We start from the raw sequence: 17,464 nt of genomic DNA on the forward strand, positions 1-17,464 counted from the left end.
TCGCCCGCAAATACAGATCCTCGCCCCTGAGCTCTGAGTACAGTCCGGAGAACTGCTTGTCAGCTGGATCCAGAGACGTAACCCAGGGCTTTCCTTTCGAGTATGTGTCATGTGTTTGGTGAGGAGAAGAGAGGGGCACGGGCAGGTATTGGGGTTTATTCAGGATCAGCAGTTGTGTAAGGTCTGAGCCCCCCGGGTGAGGGCGCTGAGACGGTGCTCTGACCTGCTCTATCGCTATGGAGCTAGCCTGTGGTCTCTTACCACGGGGGCTGGGAGCGTGCTTCACCGCCCTGATGTCCCAAGGGTCTGGCCGGCTCTTTTCGTGGCTTCAGGGAGACTTAGCAAAGAGAGATGGCAGGCTGGGTCAAGCCTGAGCTAGAGAAGTGGCCACTGACGAGAGGGTAAGAGGGCAAAACCCACAAAGGCGCCAAGCGGCCCTTGCCGGTACAGGCTTCCAGAAGATGTGTGCGAGAGCGCACGGGCCGCCTGCCTGCACGCCCGACGGGGAGCCAGAGAGCTGGGTTAGGGTCCTGGTGCGAGTCCCGTGGAGGGGAACGGACGGTTAGCCCCACCAGGTAGTTAGAAAGGGATGGGGAGAAAAGGCCAGACACTGAAGTCAGGGAGACCTGAGTTCAAACCCCAGCTTTGCCACCACCGAGCTGCGTGGCCTGGGCCCTCGATTTCCCTTCTCGAAGCCTGAATTTGGTCATCTATAAAATGGGGACAAGAATACCTCCTTGAAGGTTGTAAAGATTGGAGAAAGTATATCTGTAGCTTCCGACACAGAGTAGGTCTTCTGTAAACTGCCGCTTTAGAAGAAGGGCTGCGTCCACATTTATCGTTACTTCGTCATTCACAACACTGTCGCCTTATTTATTTGATTTGCTATTTTTTGAAATATATTTGACGTATAACATTCTGTAGATTTAAGGTGTACAACACGCTAATGTGATAAACTTATGTGTTGTCTTATGATTGCCATCGGAGCTATCAATTAGCACCTCTATCATGATGCGTAGTTATCCTTTCTTGTTAGTGGTTGAAATAATTAAGTTCCAGTCTCCTAGAAAGTTTGATAACTATAATACAATATTGTTGTCTACTTTCACTGCGCCGTGCAGTAGAGCTCTAGGACTTATTCACTACTCATGGCATGTTTGTTTCCTTAAACAACATTGGTCCTGCCCCCCATCCCCGGGAACGACCATTTTATTCTCTATTTTTACAAGTTTGCCTCTTGAAAGTCTTTGACTTACCGCGTAACGTGCCCAAGGATTACACCTTTGCTTTATTTCTATGAGTCCAAGTATCTGACGATAATATATGCTTTTTCACTGAGGAATAATTTGCCTTCAGTGAAATGCACGGATCTTAAGTGCACAATTTGATGAGTTTTGACAAATGTCTACATCCACGTGTAACCTTCACCCTCTTCAGGTTGTAAGACATTTCCAACACTCCTACGAGTTCCCTCTCACCCCTTTCCAAGCCCCACCCCGCAGGCGACCGTTGTTCTTTTATCACCGTAGATTATTTGTGCCTGTTTCGTGTAAGTGGAATCATACAATATGTGGTCTTTTGCGTCTGGCTCTTTTTACTCAGCTTAATGCTTTAGTGGTTCATCCATGCTGTTGGGTGGATTGGTAGTCTGTGCCTTTTTATGGCTGACGAACATTCCATTGTATGAAAGTGTCCCAGCTAGTTTATTTATTCTCCTGGTGACGGACACTTGTGTTGTTTCCACTTTTTGGCTACTATAAATAAAGCCGGTGAGAACATGTAGAAGTCTCTGTGCAGATATCTGTTTTCATTTCTCTTGGTTACATGTGCCTAGAAGTGGGATTGCTGGGTCACATGGTTAAGTGTACGTTTAACTTTAGAAGAAACCGCCAGTTTTTCAAAGCGGTTGCTCCCATGTGTTTTGAAATAAGGATACAGTGGATTCATTTTTCAGGTAGTACCTGTGATGCTTACTTATTAGCATGGTTGTCACCCGGGGGAAACAGATCGACGTGCTCAATCAGAGGCTTCTGGAGACAAGAGAATCCAGCCATGACTGAGGCTGGGATTCCGAAAGGAGAACTTTTAAGTAAGGGTCCTCTGCTCACTGCCAGGTTCCCTCGTAATGTTTCATCATAATCTGTTAGCACTTCTGGCAGGACCATAAAAGAACAGGCTGCAGAATTCATACACCCCAACCTCTTCATTTTACCCTAGAGGAATCTGAAGCCCAGAGAGGCTCTGTGATTTCCCCCAAAGGCACACACCCAGCCGAGGGCAAGCCCAGGTCCTCTAACCTGTGACTGGTGTGATTCCCTTGCTTTGTGCTCTTACTGCACGAAATGGCATTTCATCACTCAGCCCGTTGTTTACTTAGTGTCAGGTGCTAGAGATAAAGAAATGAATAAGAAATGGCCCCCATCCTCGAGGATCTCAGAGACTAGGGAGGGAGAAGAGCTGTTAAACTCTAGTTATTTGCATTATATGCATCAGGGCAAGTCGGATTGGATGGCCAGAGGTGACCAAAAGGACAGCCTCTGCCCTCAAGGAGCTCACAGGCAGAATCCAATGATGGAGGCCAAGTTCAAGGCCATTTAGCCAACGGCTGTTGCGCGTTTGTTCAGTATTAAGCTAGACATCAGGCACCGTTCTAGGCGCGGAGGAAGCGTGGTGAACAGAGCGCTTTTCCCCAATGTCGCCACAAAATATTAGTGTGAAAAATGTTCTCTGCATTTGTTTCAGGGTATATCTGTCTGGGAGTTCCCTGGTGGCCTAGTGGTTAGGATTCCGGGCTTTCACTGTCGTGGCCCGGGTTCAATCCTTGACTGGGGAACTGAGATCCTGCAAGCCATGCGGTGCGACCAAAAAAAAAATATATATGGGATTCAGAGTCAATTGGACCTGGACTTAAAGCTCTGACATTTTCTAAATGACTCTGGGCAGAGTATATCTGTCTGGAGGCCTCAGAACTGGTGTTGTCTGTAATTGCTAGTTTCTAAGATGGGGTGGGGGTGGGTGCAGGACCCCATCGAACACAGATTATGGCTTCAGAGGGGAGGGAGAATTTGATGTGTTTGATGCTCCTGCATGGAAGTCGCCAAGGTGGAAAGCAGTGCTTATTAGGGAACCTGAAATTGTCAGTACCCACTGGATCGCTTAGCCAAGCTCTACTGGGGTACTCAGTGCCCTTGTTCAGGGGGATCTCCACGTGGTTTTCGCGGGAGGCAGGCACTTCCCCAGAAGGCAAGTTACTCCACTCTTTGGTCTCAGTGTCCCCTCCCTCCCCTCCCTCCCTCTTTCTTTTCTTTTCTTTTCTTTTCTTTCTTTCTTTCTTCCTTTCTTCCTTCCTTTCTTTCTTTCTTTCTTCCTTCCTTCCTCCCTCCCTCCCTCCCTCTCTTTCTTTTTCATTTCCTGATGCTCTTCTAATCATGCTCCCAGACAATCTTTTTCATTTGTAAGAGAGGGTCGCTTCAGGACTTGGTAGAGCTCTGTCTTGTTTCCTGAACTCAGCAGTTGCGCAGCTACCCAGGGCCCCAGTGAGAGAGCCCGAACCTTAGGAGCAAACTGCTTGCCCTCAAGGACGCTGCTTCTCCAAACTACAGCCAAGCCGCTTGGAAAAACAGTACCAGTGACATTTTGCGTTTGCTCCGCAGCTCTCCCCTGTGTCACGATGGAAGAAGTGAGGAAGACCGCCGTCCAGATGCAGAGCCCTATCAAGACTGAATGGAATTCCCGCTGTGTCCTTTTCACCTATTTCCAAGGGGACATTAGCAGCGTAGTGGACGAACACTTCTCCAGAGCTCTGGGCAATGTCAAGAGCCCCCAGGGACTCAGCCCTTCCAGCCAGAGCGGAGATGTGATCCTGAGGAATGGTGAGCATGTCGGGAGAGTGGGGCTGGAATTACCTATCGGGCTATCACGGAAAGACCAGTTCTGATGCCCTCAGTGCTCTTAGACGTGTGTATATTTCCTGAAGGCACGTCACACTGTCTAGTGAGAAGCCACACCCTTTTCTCAGAAGTTTCACATGAAAATGGACACTGTTTAGGGAATTCCCTGATGGTCCAGTGGTAACGACTCTGTGCTTCCACTGCAGGGGGCATGGGTTCCATCCCTGGTTGGGGAACTAAGATCCCCGCGAGCCGTGTGGCATGGCCAAAAAACAAAAAGGACACTGTTTAATCAAATTGATATACCTATTCCCTTACGTCCTCAATTGTGTTAAGTGCTGAACTCACTACTCAGTGTACAGCAAGAGCGCCACAACTGTTTATTATTAGCACCATTGCCTGTACTATTATTATTACTACTACTTTTGTCTGACAGGTCAGGAACACCAAAGGACTTGTGATAAGAGCATGCGTGTCCCCCGCGTGTACACCCAGCCTCCTCTCAATTAATAGTGGGTGCTCTGGGGAGCAGGGCCAGGGCCAGAGGGAGGCAAATGAACTGTCTGGCGGCATCCCTCTCCCCACCCTTAACAGCATCAGGGGTGTCTATTGCACAAGCTCTTGGGTAATTTTTTTTTTTAATAATAAGCATTCTTTCTTTTCAAAACACATTTCAAGACAGCTGTGTCAAAAGGTGCCGCGCTCACGTGCTGAATGCCTCCAAGTGGGACCTCTGCTTTCAGACGCCAACACCCTGGCTGGCCAGACTCTTTCAGTCTGGGCAGGGAGTGGGTGTATTAGCTGATATAGCTTTTCAGAATTTGCTTCTCTCCCAGAAATAACTTTTCCAGTCAGGGGACGTGATTTTCTCAGAGACTCTTGGGACTTCAGGAAACATGTGGAAGGGGGTGTAGCAGCAGCAGATCCTAAAGGAAACACTGGGCACCAGGGGCTGGGTGGACAGCGGGGAGGTGTGCTAACGGTGTGCTGAGCGCTTTAGAGCAGCGGCAGGAATGGCTGCTCTTGAGTCGTTTGGGGAATTGACATGCGGTAAGTGGGATTCACAGGATCTAACTGGCTCCTGGGAAGGGTCAAAACCGCAGGCTCTTCATGCCTAGACAAGTCTGCTCACTTTGGGTATTTGACTCTGGGTTAGTTCTGAACACTTTGGCTTGGATACATTACAATCCCTTCTTTGTCAGCGCCAGCAATCCATAGTCCCTCACTTCTTCTATCCTGCTTGCCTTGTAAACTCAACCTGAGATAAAACCAACTCTTGGCTTATTGTCACATCTCTTCGCTTCATTTTGCAGCAAGACTTACAACTGGTGTCCGTGGACTCTCCGTCCTCTTCCTCTCCTCTCCTGCTCTCTTGAATCCACTCCACTCTGTTTTTCATCCTCAACACGCCTTGAAACGACTCTTATCCAGGCTAGCCGGGGACCTCCACTTTCCAAAGCCAAATGTTCCTTCTCTGTCCTCATCTTAGCTGAGCCATCATCAGCAACGTTTGCTGCAGTCGATTGCTCTCTCTTGTAAATACCTCCTTCACTTGGATTCCATAACGTCACACCCTCATGCTTTTCCTCCTGGCTTCCTGGTTACCCTCCTGTCTCCTTTGCTGGATGTCCTCTCCTCTTCAACGCTTCAACTCCTAAACATTTGAGGGCCCCAGAACTCCGATCTCAGACAATTTCTCTCTCTACACTCACTCCCTAGGGGATCTCTTCCAGTCTCTTGGTGTTAAATACCATCTATATAAATACCGTCTATGTGCTGGTCAATCCCAAATGCGTATCTCTAGCCCAGACTGGATTTCAGACCTATCCACACAGCTGTCTACTTGATACCTTCATTTCACAGAGCTAATAGGAATCTCAAACCAAACAGGTCCCAAGCTGAACTCTTAGTTTCCCCGTCACCCTGCTCCGTCCATAAGTGGCAGCTGCATCCTTCCAATTAATTGGAGTCATATTTAACTGCTCTCTTTATCTTATATCCCACATCCAATCCTTCGAACAATTCTGTAAGTTCTACCTTCAAAATATATCCGAGCTCTGACCACGTGTCCTCACCTCCACTGCTGTCCCCTCGGTCTGCGAAGCCGTCTCCACACCCCCGCCCCGGAATTTTTTTTTTTTTTTTTGTGGTACGCGGGCCTCTCATTGTTGTGGCCTCTCCCGTTGCGGACCACAGGCTCTGGACGCGCAGGCTCAGCGGCCATGGCTCACGGGCCCAGCCGCTCCGCGGCATGTGGGATCTTCCCGGACCGGGGCACGAACCCGTGTCCCCTGCATCGGCAGGCGGACTCTCAACCACTGCGCCACCAGGGAAGCCCCCCCCGGAATTTTGCAGCAGCCTCCTCACCAGTCTCCCTGCTGCTGCCCTTGCCCCACTTCAGTCTATACCATTAAATTGAAAGTCGTACCATATGACTTTTCTGTTTGAAATCCTCCACTAGCTTCTCATCTCACTTGGAATCAAATCCAAGGTCTTTAATGAGGACCTCCCTGGCCTGGGCCCCTGTCATCTTTCTGCTCTCATATCTTGCCACTTCCCACCTCCCTCACTCCAGTGTAGCCTCCTTTCTCTTTGTAGAACTTGACAAGTACAGTTCTGCCTCAGGCCATTTGCACTTCCTCTCCCCTCTTCCTGAAATGCTCTTTCCCCAGATAACGGCATGACTTCCCCTTACTTCATTCAAGTCTCCATTGGAATGTCATCTTTTCAGACAGGCCTTCCCTGAACAATCTATTTAAAAAATAGAAGTCCCCACCCTGTCACTCTCTGTCTTACCCTGTTTTATTTCTCTTAGCATTTGTCACCATGTGGCATATTATATATTTATGTGTTTCTTAGCTCTTCCTACCCACTAGACTCTGAATTCTGTGGCAGCAGGGACTCAACCTGTTAACTGATGTTTTCCAAGTACCCAGCCTAATGTCTGACACATGGAAGGTGCTCAATAAATATTTCGTGAATGAATGAAATCGTGATTTGTAGAGCTCTTTTTTTTTAAAAAAAATTATTTATTTATTTATGGCTGCATCAGGTCTTCGTTGCGGTGCGTGGGTTTCTCATGGCGGTGGCTTCTCTTGTTGTGGAGCACGGGCTGTAGGTACGTGGGCTTCAGTAGTTGTGGCACATGGGCTCAGTAGTTGTGGCTCACGGACTCTTAGCGCAGGCTCAGTAGTTGTGGCTCGCAGGCTCCAGAGCACAGGCTCAGTAGTTGTAGCACACGGGCTTAGTTGCTCCGCAGCATGTGGGATCTTCCCGGACCAGGGCTCGAACCTGTGTCCCGTGTATTGGCAGGCGGATTCTTAACCACTGCGCCACCAGGGAAGCCCCCTGAAGTTGTGACTTGGATCACAAGGTGTTGATTCTGTCAATTATGGAGTCACTGTAGAGAGATTCATTTGGTGTATGGCTTTAGAACCAGGCAGCCTGAGGCGGGGCCTGCTTCACCATTGATCAGCCATGTGATCTCAGGGCACAGCACTTCATCTTTCTGGGCCTCCGTTGCCTCATCTGTAAAACTGAGTATTATTGAACTAGAGAAGGAATCGATGAGATAACGCATGTCAAGGGGCACATAGTAAATGCCATGTAGGTGGTAGTTACTTTTGCGGTGGTGGTGTGAAGGCTTGACGCGTGTTTCTGAATGGCTACAGTGGGTACGAGGGCCCACCTTCAAAACATCAGGATCAAAGCAGCAGGCCCCTCCCGTCAGCCCCCAAGTTGTCCAGGTGCTTCTGTTGGGTGGCTGCTGCCCTGTTTCTTATGCCTTCTGACTTTGCTGTGTATTCTGTGAAGCCCCTGCCCGCCAAGGGAACTTGGACATGGCCTTATATCTTGCCCAAGCCAGCCTTCCCAGGCCAAACAGAGAGGCGGCTTTCTTCTCCACCTACCTTCTGGGTTGTTGCATTTTCCGTGTGAGAGTCTCACAGATCCCGGGACTGTGAAGAATGTGTCTCCCTCGCAGCGCGTGGTAGGGGCTAGGCCAATGTTCGTTCGTCTAGCTGTTGAACAAATGAAGGAGAAAGTCCGTCTTCCTCAAGGCCTCTCTTATCGCAGTTAGGAGTCAAGTTTCTCATAAGCTCTGCTGCCTCCGGGGAGGGTCCCCTGAAAGAAGGCGGGTCCGCAGTTGTTCTCACTGGAAGTGTTACATGAGATGCACGTAGCTTCGAAAATAGTGGGAAATTCATTACTGACCCTTAGCATCCTCTCAGCCTCTTCAGGCCAGTCCCAGGTTGCCTGGCCCTACTGAGGCCTCAGCTAAGCCACACGGAGAACAGGCTTCCATTCATGGGCTCCCATGGCGGCCTCACCCACATTCTAAGGGTGCTCTGTCAGGCCAAATACGCAAAGCCCAAACACTGAGGCCCGTATGGCTAGGAAATGCCGTTGAACTTCCTGGCTGCTTTTCTCAAATCAAAGTTACTTTTTTATTTACTTAGGTATAATTTATACTGGCCCTACTTGTAGAAAAGAAAACACAAGCTGAAAGTATCTTTGAATTATCTCCCTTTTAGAAGGATGTTGGGGCTTTTAGAGTAGGTAACTCGAGAAGCTTCAGAAGTTACTATTTCTGGGGTCACAGTTCTGGTACACTACCACCCTGTATTCTTCCTATCCCAGCCTCGAGCCCAGCCCTAGGCCTGGCAACATGCTCAAGGGCTGCTGAGAAGAAGGTATACGTACAGCCTGAGCCCTCAGAGGTCTTTTATAGCCAGTCTCCTTCTCTTTCCCCCTCCAGAATCCAGTCGGGGTGGGGAAGAAACGCTGGGTTTCTTCCTTCCTTCCTTCCCTTTCTTTTTTATTTAAAAAAATTTTTTTAAATTGAAGTATAGTTGATTTACAATGTTGTATCAGTTTGAGGTGTATAGCAAAGTGATTCAGTTATACATATATATGGATCTATTCTTTTTCAGATTCTTTTCCCTTATAGATTCTTACAAGATATTGAATATAGTTCATAGAGTTCCCTGTGCTATACAGTGGGACCTTGTTTTTTATCTGTTTTATATATGGAAGTGTGTATCTGTTAATCCCAAACTCCTAATTTATCCCTCCCCCCTTTTCCCCTCTGGTAACCATAAGTTTGTTTTCTAAGTCTGTGAGTCTGTTTCTGTTTTGTAAACAAGTTCATTTGTATCATTTTTTAGATTCTACATATAAGTGATAGCATATGATAGTTGTCTTTCTCTGACTTACTTCACTTAGTATTATAATCTCTAGGTCCATCCATGTTGCTGCAAATGGCATTATTTCGTTCTTTTTTATGGCTGAGTTATATTCCATTTGTGTGTGTGTGTGTGTGTATCTCATCTTCTTTATCCATTTCTCTGTCGATGCACATTTAGGTTGCTTCCGTGTCTTGGGTTTCTGTTTTACTGTGAATTTCTACATGAGGTATAGTCATGCTAGTTGTTTATGGCCCCTGTGAACCCTGATGACTTCGTGTCTTCCTTCCCAATGAGGGAGAGGACTCTGAACTAACTTACAGGGAGCCACACTGGGTGCCAGGTGCTGTGCTGTAACTGCATTCACTTCAGTCCTTTAAATCCACTACAATTGATAAGGGTCAAAGCTGTGTAAACAGAATCTGTGGTGTTAGGAGACAGGAGAGGGGTTACATTTGGAGGGGTTTAGTGATGGGAAAGGGGGCTGAGGAAGGCTTCTGGAGTGACCGTCATACTCTGTTCCTTGATCTGGGTACTCATCACCCAGTTCGTGAAAAATTTTTCCCCCGGCTGCACATTCATACTTGTGCATTTTCCTACATGCGTGCTGTACTTCAGAAAACCACTTTACAGTGGGTGTTAATAGCCTCACTTTACAGAGGAGGAAACTGCAGCCCAGAGAGGGTAAGTGATGGGACGGGTCACACAGCCCAGTGAGTGATAGAGATTGAAGCCCAGGTCAGTCAGACTCCAGAATCAGTCTCTTGACTATTCCATTATGTTGCCTTTGTAGACCCTGACGACACCCCAGCCAGAGAGTTAATGCCTATTAGGACTCTCACTAATCATGTTCATAATGACTAATATTTATTGAGCACTTCCTGTGTGCCAGACCCTTTGCTAGGGGCTGTCACGTGAATTATCTTACTGAATCTTCAGACCAACCTATTGGTTAATGCTCACCATGCCCATTTTCCTGTTAAGAAAACTGAGGCTCAGAGAGGCAAATGACTTGTCCAAGATTCCACAGCTAGTAAGGGGCAGCTGTTCACAACCAGATCATTTGATTCTAGATACTGAGCTCTTAGCTACTTTCAAATACTAGTACACTCTCTATGTTTAATCTCCTATTTTCAGTTGGGAAAGGGAACCTGGATAATCAGCAAAAGACTAGGTAACCCAGGCAGGAGGCCATGAAGGAGGGGGTGGGACTGAATAGGACTGGGTGCCCTGGAACAGGACTGTCCTCCATAAGCTGTCTCTGCCTCTGGTGTTATTTCAGCCATCGGCTAATACAAAGAATATCTTCTTTGTTTCTGGGATGAATGAATCAGAGACAAGTGCCACCAGCCAAGATGGTAGAGAGGGGAGAGTCAGTGTGTGCACATCGGGCAGGTCAAAGTTGGGACCTTCGTGGGGCAAGATATGTGTGTGTGTTCAGAGGGATCTCGGCTTCAACTTCATCATAAAACAGCATTTATATTAAAGGTGGAGACAGGGGACAAAGAAGGAGGAAAAGATGGGCGGAAGGTAATCGGGCAATTATTTCACAGCTGTGACAGGTTCACTGAGTCAAGTGCGTTCATAAATTTTTACTTAACTAAATTTTTCTAATCACAAAAATAATGTGTCAAGTTTTGAAACTTTAGAAAACACAGAAGCATTCAGGACACAAAACCACATGTGCATCTATGTGCACATACTAAGTTTTACAACCTAACATCATTTTGCACATCATGGCTTGTAACTTGGTTTTTTAACCGACGATAAGCCGTATGTATCTTTATTGCCATTACATGTTCTACTACAACATCATTTTATGGCTCAAGACTATCCTTTTTATAGATGTACCAAATCTATTAAAATTTTCAGACATTTAGATTGTTGCCAGTCTTTGGCTATATGTAAATATCACATCGAATATCCTTGTAGCTCAATTTTTGCAGGCATCATTGCTTATATTCTTAAAATAAATTGCTGTAAGTAGAATGACTGCATCAGAGTCCACTCAAATTTTGGGGTTTCGATAGCTACTGACAAATTGCTCCCAGAAGTGTTACGCCCATCTGCCCCCCGTCCAGCCACGGGAGTGTGTGAGAGCGCAGGCTCGCTGCATTCTTGCAATTATGGGAGACAGAACCAGTGAATGAAGTCTGAGGCTGAGATTCAGCCAGCTATTCAGTCCCACCCCCTCCTTCATGGCCTCCTGCCTGGGTTACCTAGTCTTTTGCTGATTATCCAGGTTCCCTTTCCCAACTGAAAATAGGAGATTAAACATAGAGAGTATACTAGTATTTGAAAGTGGCTAAGAGCTCAGTATCTAGAATCAAATGATCTGGTTGTGAACAGCTGCCCCTTACTAGCTGTGGAATCTTGGACAAGTCATTTGCCTCTCTGAGCCTCAGTTTTCTTAACAGGAAAATGGGCATGGTGAGCATTAACCAATAGGTTGGTCTGAAGATTCAGTAAGATAATTCACGTGACAGCCCCTAGCAAAGGGTCTGGCACACAGGAAGTGCTCAATAAATATTAGTCATTATAAGCATGATTAGTGGCTGGCTGAGTACCTGCTAGCTATGTGTGACCTTAGGCGAGTTCGTTTAACCACTATTTTCTCATCTGGGTTCCTGTGAAGCTCACGGGAGATGCATCCAGAATGCTAGACAAAGAGCCTGGCCCACAGTAAGTGCGCAGTAAACAAAAGCTCTTCTAGAGGTACAGTTGTTCCTGCCCACCTCTGATGGATTATTTCTGGGAATGTACACACCAAGCCAAGGCTTCTGAAATCTCTCTCATAGCCAATACCTACTCCATCCTCCACGTCAGCCCTGAAGCGCTGCGGCTGCCACTGCTTCCCAGACGCCTTGGCTCTGTCCTTTCCTGCCCTCCCTTCTGTGCTGACTGAGGGCAAGGAGGCTCCTCAGGCCTCATGCATTACCAATTTGCTTTTTCCTGGTTGATTCTGTGGAGTGTTGCAGACCAGGGGAGAAACCCGTGAATGTGAGCCTACACTGCGTTTCTAAACCAAAATAATACTAATAGTAACCACAGCAACAGCTCTCACTTCTTGAGTGCCTACTAGGTCCCGGGCACCGTGCCAAACGCCTTACATGGATTGTCCCCTTCCATCTCACAACAGCCCCAAGAGGCTCCGAGACGGGAGGGGACAAGCTCGGTGTCACACACGTAGGAGGTGGCAGAGCTGGGATTGGACTCCCAGCCTGTATGGCCTCAAAGTCTGTGCTCTTAGACCCTCTGCGTGCTGCTCTCGTCCACAGAGAAGGATTTAGTGGGGACTGTGAGTGTGTGTGTGTGTGTGTGTGTGTGTGCCAGCATGCCTGTGCACGTGTGAGGGCACACGTGGGCGTGCCCTCATTACAGTAACGTTTAGTCAGGGCCCATTCTGTGCCAGGCACTGTGCAAGTTCCTGAGTATGTGATGGTGAACAGAAGAGAAGGGATCTCAGTCCTCTTAGAGCTTACCGGCTGGTGGGGAGGACCAATAGGGAAGGAGGGCAGGAGGGAATGGAATCACGTTAGGCTTATGCCACGGAGGGTAATAAGCAGGGCATAGTCACAGAGAGTAGCAGGCTAACACCCTGGACATTGGCAGCTGAGGGAGAGCCTCTCTGAGGGGGTGACATTGAAGTTGGTGTGTCCAGAAACTAGTCTGGAACAGGGAGACGGGACCACCATGCAAGGATAGAGTGGAGGGAGGGTCCTCTGGGGTGGAAGCAAACTCTGATGCCTGAAGGTGCTTTCTAGAAGGTTCTGGGGTTCTCAGCAGTGTCTATGGGTGGCATGGGTGGTGCCTCTGGGTTTGCTTAGGACGCCAGAGAATAGCTAGCTATTTTCACCCTAAAAGGGCAGGGTGGGAAATGGAGACTTGCGCTCTCTGAACAGGACCTGGTCTTAGGACCAGAGGCCTCAGGAATGCTAGAGGCATGGATGGGACTAAGAGGCTAGGGCTACATGTTCAGAGTTGGAGTAGAGGGGATGGAAGCCTTTTGTATTCCTACTGAAAGAAAAATCCAGCCTGGGAGGGAGGGGGAGGGGCAAAATAGGAGAAAGGGATTAAGAGGTACAAGCTACTAGGTACAAAATAAATAAGTTACAAGGATGTAATGTACAGCTCAGGGACTATAGGCGATATTTTATAGTAACTTTGTATGAAGTATAATCTCTAAAAATACACCTGAAACTAAAATAATATTGTAAGCCAATTTTACTTTAATTTTTAAAAAAAGACTAAAGCCGCATCCACTTCAAGACATCACAAGATAGGAGGTGGTTAACATTTCACAAACACTGCCTAGCATCACCTTGAAGGAAAAAAAAAGAATGAGAAAAATCCAGCCTTCCCTAAGTGTCCCCAAAGAGCTCCTTGCCCGCTCTCCATTCATTAGTGTAGGTTGGGGTTTGAGAAGGCAGCAGTCTCTTCCCTAGGGCTCCCTCTCATCTCCCAAGTAACTAAGAGGGGGATCTTGGGTAAGGAAGTGTCACCAGGGCCACTTCTAGCGGTGGCAACCGGGAGCCACTCCAGCGGTCCCCAGGATAGATGGCCGTGGTTGTTGGAAGCTGTTGGCCCAAGCAGCCTGGGAAAGAGGCCCACCAAAATCTAGGGTCTCTGCTCCACGGGACACCGCACCCAAACCTGCTCTGGCCAGGGGCTTTCCCAAGGCGCCCACCGTTGGGTTGCTGTGAATTCGGGATTGGGCCACACACTCCCAGCCAAACTGCTCTGGTGCACTCAGTGACCAAGTGTGACCTTGGCCAAAGGCACGCCACCCACTCCCCTTAACGTTTCACTCAGAGAATTCTGGAAGGGAAGCAGTCTTTTAAAATACTCAAAACACGCTGGGGCCTTGCCTTCCACTTTTCAAGCGTTCAAAACCTAGGTCCTATGTATGAGATCTGTAAAGCCAGTTCAGTTGGAAACTGCCCAGTTATCAGAGGCTACACATTGTTTTCTCATTTGTACTTAGGACACGTTCTGTACCCTCATTCAATATGAAGCACAGTGATTAGCCTAAGTCAGCTTAATCACTCTGTCTGTGCGACACAGTGCCCTGAATTGCTACTAGCCCGCAGATAACAGTTTTCAAAAGTAACATCCATCCCCAGGAACAAATCTTCATATGTTTCCTTGCCCTTGGCTTCATTAAAAGTAGCCACCCATCGCCCATCTCTCGTGAACGATGGGAAAAGTTGGGCAGAGTATCTGTGCCGTGTAGGTTAGGGCTTGTTTTGCTGCGGTGGTGGGTGGGACACTCCAGTCTCACTGGGCTGACCTCTCAGACAAAATCCAGGCAAATCGAACATTCAGGGGCACTGGGACAGGTGCAGGAGGAGGGGGAGGGGGCCTGACAGCCACACCCACGCGCCCCCTGCATTATCTTGGACAGATAAGAACCTCCAGGCTTTAAGCGCCATCTGCCAGAGTTCGCTCTCTCCCTCCGCCCCTCCTCCTGAGTGGGTGTTGAGAATGGGGAAAACACCCGTCCACGTCACGGGCTGCCCGAGACTCTTCGAGAACTCTGATTCAGCAGCTGTTAGAGGCGCAGTTTGAACAGTGTCTCTGAGACCAAAGGAGACTCCATCCCCACTAGCTTGTCCACAAGAACTTTGCAAGAAGAAACTTGAGTTGCTGCTTGACCTTGAGCTTTCGCTTTCGCAGGAAGAGGTTCAAGCCACCACTTCCCTACCCATCACTGATCCCTCCAGCTCAGATCCCTACTTGGCTAAACTGCCTGGCTAACTTGGTCCAGTCTGTTAACATCCCCATGCCCCAGACCTCTCTTGAAAGTGGGGTTTCAATCCCTAGAGTTGTGTGATGCAAGCAAGTATTAAACCCTTTGTAAAGTTCTGTGGAGTCCTCCTATTCGGTGTGTTCCAAGCACCAGCTGTAAAATAAAGCCAAACAACGGCAACAAACAAACACCAATCACCTTTAACCAAGTAATTCTACTTCTAGAAAAGTTTCCTTGAGGGGCTAGTTGGACAAGGGATGTACTGCCGTATGATGGGATACCTGCAGCCATTTAAAAAGCTGGCGTTGGCTCTATTCTTTGCTATGGGAGGATGTTTGCGATATTTTAATAATGCAAAAGCAACCTTGAAAACAATATGTGATGTGAAAACAGTGCATACATGAATAGAAACAAATCTTAGAAAGAAGTACACCTAAAGGTAGACAATGGCAGTCTCTGGATACTATGCTTAGAGTGATTTTTTTTACAATTAAAAAATAGTATATATTAACCAGAAATAAATTAAGCTAATTCCATTTTGAAAACAATACATAAACCTGTCTTCTAAATCTTTCCTTCCCAGATAGTGGCATGCCTCCAAATCAGTGGCGTTTCTCTTCTCAGTGGACAAAGCCACAGCCGGAAGTATCTTTTGCAAATGGTGCCGCCAGCTGCAGCTTGAGTGGATCTGGTCCCATGGCTATGGATCAGTATCCAGTGTCCCTGACCGGGAGCCCTTCCATTCAGCCTGGCGAGCTGAGGCATTTCTCCTCCCTCGCCAGCTCCAGCTTCCCAGAGCTTGGCTACCCTCATGCCTTTTCCACTGGGCACTCGGTTCCAGAGACCCAGCCTGATGGGAAGTATGAGCCCCTCCTAAGTCTCCTCCAGCCAGAGAGATGCCTAACCCATCCTCAGGAATCTGCCTCGTGGGAGGATGGCAACTCTGCCCAGACGGCCGGAAGCATGGGATTGCTCTTCAACCTGCCTTCCGGCTCAGCCCACTGTAAGGAAACGCCTCCAGATACTTGGAGGATTGCCTCTGATTGGTTGTGGTTGAGAGTGAGTTGGCGTGAGATGGGATGTGAAGACTACTTGCTGCCACTCCAGCTACGGGGCTTCTGAGGGATAGAATGTTTTGCTTCAGTTCCATCTGTCTTCACTAGGCTGCGTCGATAGTCACTGTTCAACGACGAAAGGGTTGCATAGATAGCCAGACAGATGCACTTGGCCCAGTATTCACCCTGCTCTGCTGACTTGGACTTACCCTAGAAAAATGGGCTGCTGCCTAAAATCTTAGGGTCCTGCATTCACAGGGATATACCCACAGGCTCGAAACTCTATCCTCCAAACAGGTTGGCAACTTGCAATAATGCCAGACCCCTAGGCAAGAACAAGGGCCATCTATACCATCCATCTGCTCCACGCATTAAAATTCAAAGTGACTGTGGAGGCAGCCCCCTTGCTGCCTAGAGAGCGTCACGGTGCCTGACTGTCTGGGGCTTCTGCTCCCAGACCCACACCCCTCCACAAACGAAAGCATCCTTAAGGCTCATTCACCATTTCATTCACTCACTCACCCGACAGATATTTAATCCTCTGGCTTTCTGTACCCTAGATGAATTTTCTTTCCAGCTCCCTGGTCCATACGTATCTGGTTCTAGTGTTCCATGCCTGAAAGAAATTGCTAGAAGCTGCTTTTACTTCCGAACCAAGTATGTATATTACACAAAGGGCCTGTTCAGTCTAGCCCTACCCAGGTCAGGTGCTGTGCTCCATCCTAATGTCGAAAACCAATTTCCCATTAAAATGCCACTCCATCATTCCCACAGTTTGATTAGGAATGTACCTAAAGAGTAAATCATAAAAATGTCATGCTTGGGAAACCTATGAGAATTCCCACCCTAGTCCTCTTTTTCAAAAATCTGCTCCTGCTGGATTCAGAGGGACAGATGAGGCCAACTGTGTATATATGCTTGTGTACACACACAGCAGAGCCCTGTCTCAACAGATGGTTAGAACACAGATGGCTCAAATCATCACCTCCCAAACATAACAAGCCCGTGCAGTTCAAATCCAATTCAGCAAAGATTTAGTGAGCATCTACTATATGCCAGGCAAATCATAGCAAAGCCACCATGCAGGCATTATCCAGTTCCTGAAAGTTCTAGACACATTCTCAAATGTTGAGCGCTAAAGTCTCGACTGCTACCGACTCTTCAGACTCTCCTACTAATGCAGATATCTGTCGGATTAATTGGTGACCAATGGTCCAGGATCTGTTAAGGAAGTCAGTGACCCTTGATCAGAAACATTGCCTGTAACATGGGAACAAAACCCACAGGGCCTTCAAAACAGAAGCTTCTCTGTTTTTGTAGCAACTGATAAAATGTCAGGTGTCTATAAATTGAGGACGAGGCAATTTGGGGTTCCCTGGGGGGCTTCTGGGCACTTTCTAACCCAGTCCCCGATTTCATTCCCAATCATGTTTTCTATTTTCCTAGGTAAGAAAATCTATTTCCCCCCTGATGGTGGACCTGCCAGTTCCAGCCTTGCAGTTGAAAGTAAGTATCTGCTTCTGCCTTTGATAGCATGTCTCTGTATCCTGAGAACAAGCTTGTAGCATAAAAACCAGGATCTCGGGG

General features: G+C 47.8%; 1 protein-coding gene across 1 annotated transcript in view; it reads left to right on the forward strand.

Annotated features, from left to right (window-relative positions):
* Positions 1-3,670: 3,670 nt before the first annotated feature.
* Positions 3,671-17,464, forward strand: part of VGLL1 (vestigial like family member 1) — an 83,305-nt gene continuing 69,511 nt past the window's right edge. The window contains exons 1-3 of the mRNA XM_065900272.1: positions 3,671-3,872; positions 15,406-15,881; positions 17,324-17,383. Of these exons, the coding sequence (XP_065756344.1) occupies positions 3,671-3,872; positions 15,406-15,881; positions 17,324-17,383 (738 nt within the window). The remainder of the gene's footprint in view (positions 3,873-15,405; positions 15,882-17,323; positions 17,384-17,464) is intronic.

Source organism: Phocoena phocoena, chromosome X (genome assembly GCF_963924675.1).
Source record: "Phocoena phocoena chromosome X, mPhoPho1.1, whole genome shotgun sequence".
NCBI classification, from domain to species: Eukaryota; Metazoa; Chordata; class Mammalia; order Artiodactyla; family Phocoenidae; genus Phocoena; species Phocoena phocoena.